This window comes from Peromyscus californicus, unplaced genomic scaffold, assembly GCF_007827085.1.
Source record: "Peromyscus californicus insignis strain IS unplaced genomic scaffold, ASM782708v3 Scaffold_6__1_contigs__length_162567912, whole genome shotgun sequence".
Lineage (NCBI taxonomy): Eukaryota > Metazoa > Chordata > Mammalia > Rodentia > Cricetidae > Peromyscus > Peromyscus californicus.
The window spans coordinates 103,566,519-103,575,735 of NW_026294584.1; the positions used below are offsets into that span (position 1 = coordinate 103,566,519).

The 9,217-nt window shown below is 52.6% G+C and overlaps 1 protein-coding gene across 1 annotated transcript; it reads left to right on the top strand.

The window, feature by feature from the left end:
• Positions 1-8,309: 8,309 nt before the first annotated feature.
• Positions 8,310-9,012, top strand: Dnajb8 (DnaJ heat shock protein family (Hsp40) member B8). Its single transcript, XM_052721985.1, has one exon. It carries the CDS (start codon positions 8,317-8,319, stop codon positions 9,010-9,012), a length of 696 nt encoding a protein of 231 aa, XP_052577945.1. The 5' UTR covers positions 8,310-8,316.
• The last annotated feature ends 205 nt before the right edge of the window (positions 9,013-9,217 follow it).

Below are 9,217 nucleotides of genomic sequence, written 5' to 3' on the forward strand. Positions count from 1 at the left end.
TGTTCAGGCTGGCCTAGAAATTTTGATCCCCCTGCCTCAGCCTCCTGAGTGCCTGGGATCACAGGTATGCACCAGCAGACACAGTTATGATGGTGTTTTTGTTTCTAAAACATGTGCAATAAATCTGTCATGATGGTGCAATCCCAGCACTAGGCCGATGGTCAGAAGTTCAGAAGTTCAAGGCCTGCTGCTACAAACTGTTACAAAGCAAGTTTGAAGCCAGCCTGAGGCTTTGTCTCAAAGAAACCGACGAACTGCCTGTGCACACACTGTTAATTATATGTGCAATTTTTATGTCTTTATGTATGAGTCAAAATGTCATTTAAATTAAAAAAGAAAAATGTTTGTGTTGGCCTTGAGATGTAGCTCTATGGTAGAGTGCTTATGTGCCACGTGGGAAACTCTGAGACCAACTCTCTATTGTATAACAGTTTGCTTCAAGACAGAAATACTCCATTCCACAGGGAAGCAGGAAGGTAAACGACTCAAAAATATATTCAGGAAGTACCTGAAACTGACCAGATTCACTAGTCCCCTCCCTGCCAGACTAAGCAATAAAAGCTGAGAGTATCTCTCAGGGGAGCAAAGCCAAACTTCAAGGAAGACTCGGACACCAGACCAGCTGTCTAGAAGAAGCAGAAACCAGCCAAGCTGCCTGAAAGAGATTTAGACCAACTGAGGCACCTGGAAAGGACACTCTCCAAGCTGCCTGGAAGAGATTTAGACCAAGTGAGGCACCTGGAAAGCACACTCTCCAAGCTGCCTGGAAGAGATTTAGACCAACTGAGGCACCTGGAAAAGACACTCTCCAAGCTGCCTGCAAGAGGTTTAGGCCAACTGAGGCATTTAAAAAGGACACTCTCCAAGCTGCCTACAGGCTGTGCAGTGTGCTCCAGATTCCCAGCTTTGTGAGCTGTCACCCATGCTGGGGTGGGCTTTGGTGGGGCAGCTGTCTTTGAGTTTTTTCTGTTTTCAAAAGTAAGTGACCTGTCACTCATATTTCTGTAAGTAACCCTAATAAAACTTACTGGTTCTCCAAGTTGGACTTTGGTGGCATCTGTACTTTGTCATGGACCCCCTATCTCAGGTGAGTAGACATGTGTGTTGCATCTCACTGGGGAAAACTTTGTCACACAATACCCTCAGCACATGTACACACACACACACATAAAAGTAGAAAAAACATCCAGGAAGATGCACAGCCAAGCAGAACAGTGGTTCGCTGAGGTGTGTGACTTCGGCATCTGGTCTGGAAGGGTCCTTTTACTTTACAGACATGCTAATACTTTGATGTCATTTAAATAACATTTTGTCATTTAAATAACAGAGAATTGTGAGCTTTAGTTCCTGGCTGTCCTTTCCTTCAGTTCTGCCAAAAGAACCTCTCTATAACCCTTGAAACCCCCCATATCGAGGTAAGACATAACTGACGTCTTCCTTGGAGGCTCTCAGGGCCTCTCTGGAACAGTGTCACTCAGGGTTTGGGAGGGGGGGAATGGACAGACAGACAAGACTCTCCTCCTCCTTGCTGTACAGCCTTGAACAGTGGCTTAGCTTCTCTGAAACACCAGTAAAACAACCCAGAACCTTACAGATCTGCTGTAAGGAAGATATGGCAGGTGCAGGGCCTTCTGAGAGGCCATCCAGCTGGGAGAGGTCCTTCTAGTGCCTGTCTCCGGATAACCACCTTCCTTCCAGGTACTTTTCCTACAGGACTAAAGCCTGCCTGTGGAATGCAGTGGGATGGTCATGGGCATTCAGTAAGCATCTCTATCTTCCCACTCCTGCCCCTCCCCCAGCTTGGATAGGGTTCATGTAGCTGGGGAAACTGAGGCTAACGGGGCAGGGAGGGGAGGAAAAGAGGTAGCTTAATTCTAGGACAGAATGGGATGGCTGTGGTGGGGTTGCTCCCTAGAGAGGGTGGAGGGTCCTGCCAGCTGCTGACCCAGCCCATCTGTCCTTCCAGGCCCACGCCCAGCACACACAGGGACTCCCCAGGGGATCCTGGGAAAAAATAAACACTGCTCCCCCCTCTCCCTACCTCCCCTCAGTATGGGTGGGCGGTGCTACTCTGGGCTAAGCAGTAGCTGCAGGTTGTGAAACAGGCCGTAACTCTGAAAGGATGCTGGTCCCCACCACTCCAGGATGGAGGGCCAGCGGCCTTACATACCCTTCCACTCCCGCCCCAGCCCATTCGCTCCTCATGCATTCACCCTGACGCCTACTCTGCTCCACTCTCACAGGTGAGATCACCACAGGATGTTTCTTAACCTTTTATTTCAGAAATATTTCAGACATCCCAAAACACAGATGACATAACCATTGCAGTCCTTGGCATGTCTCATGGCACACTTACCAACTTAAAACTGCCCAATTTTACCTCATGGTTTCTGTTGCCAGGAGCCGGTGTAGCCAGCCAGGTTTCCAGCGGGGGTTCCCTGCTCTCCCACCAGGCTAGATCTGAGGGCAATCCCCAGCTGGCACTCACTCCAACATGGAAGCTCAGGCTCTGCTGGGAGGAACTGAGAGATGCTTGCTAGGTCCCTTAAGCTTAGCCCTGCTCACTTCCCACAGTTGTGGGATTCCTGTAGCTTCTTCCAGAGAGACACCTGTGTCGCCACCACAGTGGAGTCTTACATGACCAGCAGTGACCCCAACAGTAACATCCACCTTCTTTGCACAGTTCCCACCCACCCTCCGGTGTATGGCAGTGGGAGCTGGGGAATGGAGGCAGCTTAAAGACTCTGACCCCGTGGCCACCAGGGCTCCCCTCCTCCACCGGTGGCCAGGGCTTCCTCCTTCCTCAGGGTGGGAATCCTCAAGATAGACTTGCATCTTTCTACATGTTTTCACATTTGACAAATGTGGGAATCTCTGCTCACCTGTAAAGGATGGGGCCCAAGATTCTCATGAGTCCCAGAAACGGTGAGTAGTACCCTATCTGGAGGTGATGTGTTTTTCCTATGATAAAGTTCAGTTTATAAGTGAGGTTCAGTAAAAGATTAACAATATAGTGAAACAGAACAATCACACAATAAAACCACGGACATCACCATCCTCTCTCCAGCCACTATTAAATGGGATGTGTGTATCTGAACACAAGCAAGGCCCTTGATGGCAGCTACGTGACGGACAGGTGGGTAACACGTGAACTGTGGAGTCACTGGATGAAGGATGCTTTATGTTCTGGGTAGAATGGGAGTGGGGGGTGACGACGATATCAAGCTACTCAGAATGGTGCATAGTTGAAAGCCTATGAATCGTTTATTTCTGGAATTTTCCACTTAATATTTTCCAACCAGAACATCAGGTAAGGGGAATGTTGTGATTGCAGCACTATATACTAAAAGAAAATTCTTTTCTCGCTTACCATCACATTTGAGATATTTATTCACATTAATATGTAAAGTTCTGGTTCATTCATTTTTGTTGTGATATAATAGTTCATAGTATAAAGTTCATGTGGTATATTTGCTCATTTTCCTTAAGATGCTTAAGTGGGTGAGCTGGAGAGATGGTGCAGTGGTGAAGAGCACTGGGTGCTCATTGAAGAGGACCCAGGTTTGATTTCCAGTGCCTACGTGGTGGTTCACAACCATCTGTAACTCCAGTCTAGGGAATCCAACACCCTTTTCTGGCTTCCACAGGCACCATACACACGGTGCACAGACACACATGTAGGCAAACACCTCGTACACATACATAAAATCAATTAATCCATCTGTTCTATTTACTGCTATATACAGGGCAGCAAGGATGCTGATGTCTCCACGCCCCGTGTGAAAGTTCCTCTGGGGTAAAAGTCCAGAGGCTTACTGAGATAAGGCTCTTCATATACTTGAATCTGTAAATTCAAGATTTTCCCACCTTGTCATTTTGCTTCATATTAACCAGTAAAGAATGGTGACACCAGATGCCCTAGTTCCATGGACACTTGTAATGCCCAGACTTTACATATTTGCTACTTGGTGGGTATCATACTCAGTACTATTGTTACAGAGATCCTCCTGAAACCTACAACCCTCCTCCTGTTCCAACTCTTTCCAAGGCCTCCCATCTCAGTACACTCTCCATGCTTAGACCTGGCCTGAGCCCCGCTCTCAGCCTCTGAGGCCCCTGGTCTCTTCAGGCACCTGTTCTGGCCCCTCTGCTGGAGTCACTCACATTTCCAGTCTTTGCTTCACTGAGAAACAAGTCACCCCCCAGGTCCTGCAGTGAAGACAGTATTACCCTGGCACAGTCTGACAGTGCAGAACTGTGTTTAACAGCTAGGGCTAGTCCAGGGCTCGGAACAAGTTCTCAACCTTGCTGCCACTGACATTGGGCTCAGTCACTGTGTGGAGGGTGGTATGGCTACCTGGAACAGGGATGCTAGCAGCAGCCCTCCCCAGTCACTGCCAAACACCCCTGGGAGAAGAGTTATTATCCCTATTTTACAGGTGGAATGAGGAAACTGAGTCACAGCAGTTAAGCAACTTCCCCAAGAACACACAGCTATGAAGTGACAGAGCTGAGATTCGAACCCAGGTCATCTGACTTGGCAGTTTACACCCTTAGTCACTATATGATCTTATCCCTCAGTCTATCTGCTCATCCTTTCCTCAAAGCTGCCTGCCACCCAGTGCCATCACTCACCTGTCACTGTCAATCCAGCAGCCCATCCATCCATTCCTGTCACCCATCCATCCTGAAGGAAATGGAGTTGGCCACCTCAGGCCCTGAGAGGAGAGGAGGCCCCACAGCTGCCCATCTGGTGGGGAGGATGGGTGGGTGGGCTGCCCCCCTGGGCAAGGGGCAGAGGCTGGAGGGAATTAGGCAAGTTCCTGCCAGGACCATCTAATTAGGCACTCTGGCGATAAGCAGATAGCATCGGGGTGATTAGAATCCTTTTAAAAAGCCACTCCATTAATTAGAGAGACAGAGGGGCCTCTGGCTGCCTAATCAGCCTCCATCAGCTTGCCTGGGGAGGGCTTTCTGGGGCTGCTGTGTGACCTTGGGTATGCCCTGCCGTCTCTGGGCCTGCTTCTGTACTGAGCTGGGCTCTGCTGAGATCATCTAATCATCTGATCTCCTTTCTCTTCCCAGAGTCCTTTCTGAGACTATGGTCTTGAGGCATAAGAGGCTGACCCCCCAGAGAAGGGGAGAGGGGGGTGTCTCATCATCCCACTAGTAAATGAGGACAGAAATTTACAAAATGGAAATGGCCTAACAGTCGTGGAATCAGGAGCTCAGGGGCTGGCTAGTGTTCTTGCCTGTGCACCATGCTCTGTCCCTCTGCTCCTCCACTGGGACCCCCCAAACACTTCAGGCTTGGGGACCTCACAGGACATTGGTTCGTAGAACTCTGTAGAAGGGGAAGTCACCTCGGCATGCTGCCACCAAGTGGCTGTCCAGTTCTAAGTTCTGTATCTTCCTTCTCGGCCCATCCAGGGGGTCTCCACTGTCAAGGTCCCTTCGGCCCTGAGAGGCCCTGCATGTGCTGACGCCCTAAGTCATTGAAAGTGTTCTCTGTCTTGGACGATCCCTGAGCCTGAGTGGTGTTGGGGCCTCCATGTTGTCTCACTTGGACAGATAGGCTCCATTTGGAGGAAGAGGGCAAGGAAGCTGAGCTAGTCAGCAGAAGCCAGAGGTTCCTCCTGGGAGACGATTAAGACAGCACCAGAGACGCCAGCGAGACAGGAGAGGTGCCTGGCTGGGGCCGCAGGGGATGACCAGATTTCAGGACCCATCATCACCCTGAATCCCTTGAACTCAGGACTGTAAGCACACTACCACCCTGGTGACACCGTTGTGGGAACCTCAGACTACACCAGCACCTACCTGGTATCAGCATCACCATGAACACCTTGTCATGCCTTCCTTCTCCGTCCCAGTCCGCATCATCGACACCCTCTGCACTATCATGCCCCTCTGTTACCACCGCTGCCTCTACCTCCATCAGCGTCCCCGTTGCCAGGACCACCCTCTGACATCATCACCTCTGATGGTGCCACCATCATTGCCTTCCCCATGATCACCACAGTGACATCACTACCACCTCTATCATTTCAACCCAGATTCACCACCGCCATATCCTCCATCATCGTCAACATCACCTCCATCATTACCGTAATCACCACCACCACCATCACTTCCTCCTCCATCACACCATTGCTATCACCGTCACCACCACCTCCCTCATCACCAGCCCCACCGTCTCTACCGCTACCACTACCTCCTCCGTCGCCACCACCTCCTCCATCACCACAGTACCACCTCCAACATTACTTCCTCCTTAGGGTCACCCATCATCCGCTGTGACCACCTAGAGCTTGGCAGAGAGCTGCTTCCTCCTTCCCCCTGCCCAGCAGTCTCCTGTCTCTCCAGCAGTTGCCTTGGGACTTGCATAATCATGGAGGAGGAGGGCCTTTCCCGCCCAGCAGACACCAGCCTTCACCGAGAGGTGGGCGAGGACTGTCCACCACACACCACCGGAGGACTGCAGTGACTCCTGGTGCCTGGCTTCCCCAGCCTCTCTGCCACACACCTGGCAAATTCAGACCAGAACAGCTTCTCTTCTGGGGCCCCACTGACGAGGCCTGGGAGACAGAGCCCCAGCGGCTCCTACAGGGTGGGCAGATGAGGCAGGCACACCCTGAGTGTGTGTGACTACTGAGTGTGGCGCTGCACCTTAGCTGAGCCACATGTGGCTTCCACGCCTTGCCACCTTCATAGGAGTGTCACAGTCGCCACTCCCGTCCCCAGGGCCTCTGTCACCTCCTGCTCCTCCCATCATCTCCATCACTGACACGGCTGTTACCATCACTACCGCGATGGATGGATGCAGGGATGCAGCCACTTTCAAGCAGGAGCCTGGGGTAGTGAGTGAGGACTGGTGTGGAGCATGGAGCCTGTCCTGCTCTTAGTGAGATGAAATGTGAGGGATGGTGACAGCTACCTGAAGTGTCTCCAGAATCTATTGTCCTTCCTGGCCTGTGGGACTCAAGAGAATGATGTCCCCTGCAAGGTGTCTGCAACCGAGAGCCCAGGAGCCCTGGGAGATGAGAAGATGAGAGGGAGGATAATGGAGACAGACTTAAAGGTGCAGAGGAAGAAGGGAGGAGGAGGAGGAAGGAAGGGAGGAAGGGGAGGGAGGAGGGGAAGGAGGAGGAAGAACGGCATCTCAGAAGTCTGGGAAGCCCAGTCCCTGTTATTGACACTCTGAGGAGCTGCGTCTGCGGCTTCTGTCTGGACAAGGTGGACAGGGAGAAGTCAATGCTGGTACTCCAAATGGGACCTGATAGCAGAGCCCAAGCCTGTGACAGCAGCACCAGTGACACCACAGAGACCTCTTCTCCATTAGCATCCCATCGGGCCATGCCCCCACGCTGCACCATTTCCTTGTAGCTGTGTCCCTCAGGGTCTGCCACCACCTTCACACTGCCTACTCCCGAGGACAAATGTCTTCCAGGTCTAGGGTGAGCTGTTTCCACATTTTTTCTCCCATGTATGAGACCTGATTAACTTATACCTGAGTTAAGCAGAATGTATCTTCTTCCTGCTGGCCACCACAGCCCAGATGGCCCTAGTTCCAGTGTCCTTCTCTCTCACAGATTTGCTGTGTGACCCTGAGCTGTTGCTGTATGTCTCTGAGCCTCATTCATTAAACAAATCTTGGCTGATGGCGCGCTGTGGGCTGGATCTGTCTCAGCTGCTGACAAACACGCCTGCCTTCCTGATGTCTCTGAGAATCTAGAGATAACAGGCCACACATATAATAGATCACTGTCCCTATCTACCCCACGCTGCTCGGGGCTTCTTCAACCCATCGCAGCCACCCAGACTCGGCTCAGAGGACAGATCCCAGGAAGTCCTCGCTCTTCTCGACCACTGCCATCTAACTATGGTGTCACTGACCCAATCCCACAGCGGACCTGCCTTTCCTCCTTGGCTTCCCAGGGAAGCCAGCAAACAGCCTCCGTGTAGCCAGACTCACCTCCAGGTCTTCCACAGTGGTCCGCCGCCCCCCACAGCCCTGTGATGGGTAGAGCTTGGCTGAGGGGGTGGGGGACTTGCTGCTCAGTGATTATGTCACAAAGGGCCCTGGCCCCAGCTTGGAAGGGGCCACCTGGGCCTAGCCCAGAGCGGCACTGTCCCTACCCCCAACCCCTCTCAGTGGAGGCTCCACCTGTCCCTTAGAACCGAGAGGATGAAAAGCTAAATTCTCGCCACCCAGGGCCAGCAGATTCCAGCAAGTCCCCCACCCAAGGGAGGACCTCAGCCCTCCTCAGCCCTCCTCAGCCCTCCTCATCCGGTCTAGACCCCTCCACTCTTACCATGGCCAACTACTATGAAGTGTTAGGTGTACAGTCCAGTGCCTCCCCCGAGGACATCAAGAAGGCGTATCGAAAGCTGGCTTTGCGTTGGCACCCCGACAAGAACCCTGACAACAAGGAGGAGGCTGAGAAGAAGTTCAAGCAGGTGTCTGAGGCCTACGAGGTCCTGTCAGACTGTAAAAAGCGCTCTGTGTACGACCGGGCAGGCTGTGACAGCTGGCGGGCCGGCGGCGGTGGCGGCAACGTGCCCCACGGCAGTCCCTTCGGTGCTGGCTATCCCTTCCGCAATCCTGAGGATATCTTCCGTGAGTTCTTTGGGGGAGCGGACCCTTTCTCCTTTGACTTCTGGGACACCCCGTTCAGCGACCGTGGCCGGTCCTACGGTTTACGTGGGGCCTTCTCCTCGGGCTTCGGTGAGTTGCCAGCCTTCATGGAGGCCTTCTCGTGCTTCGATACCCTGGGCCGTGGTGGGGGCAGCCGCGCCACCTTCTCGTCCACTTCCATCGGTGGCTCCAGTTCAGGCAACTCGGGGTTCAAGTCAGTGATGTCATCCACGGAGATGGTGAACGGCCGCAAGGTGACCACCAAGCGCATTGTTGAGAACGGCCAGGAGCGGGTGGAGGTGGAGGAGGATGGACAGCTCCGGTCGGTAACTGTCAACGGCAAGGAGAAGCTGATGCGGGTGGACACCAAGTGAGAGCCACCCAGCCAGACCCTGGGCCAGTTACCATCAGAGGGGGCTACAGTAGTCGCAAACTAGTGCTTAATAAATATGCTAAGTGAGTTCATGTAGATACCGCTTCCATCCTCAGGGGTGGCTGTGTCATTGTAGGCCCACTGTGTGGCTGCCACAATGCTACAGCCACACTCAGGAGCTTGTGGCCTCCATGCCCAGCACCAGC

Bases quoted from the DNA above. Each gene is read 5' to 3' on its own strand.
- Dnajb8 (XM_052721985.1), top strand. From the start codon at position 8,317: ATGGCCAACTACTATGAAGTGTTAGGTGTACAGTCCAGTGCCTCCCCC.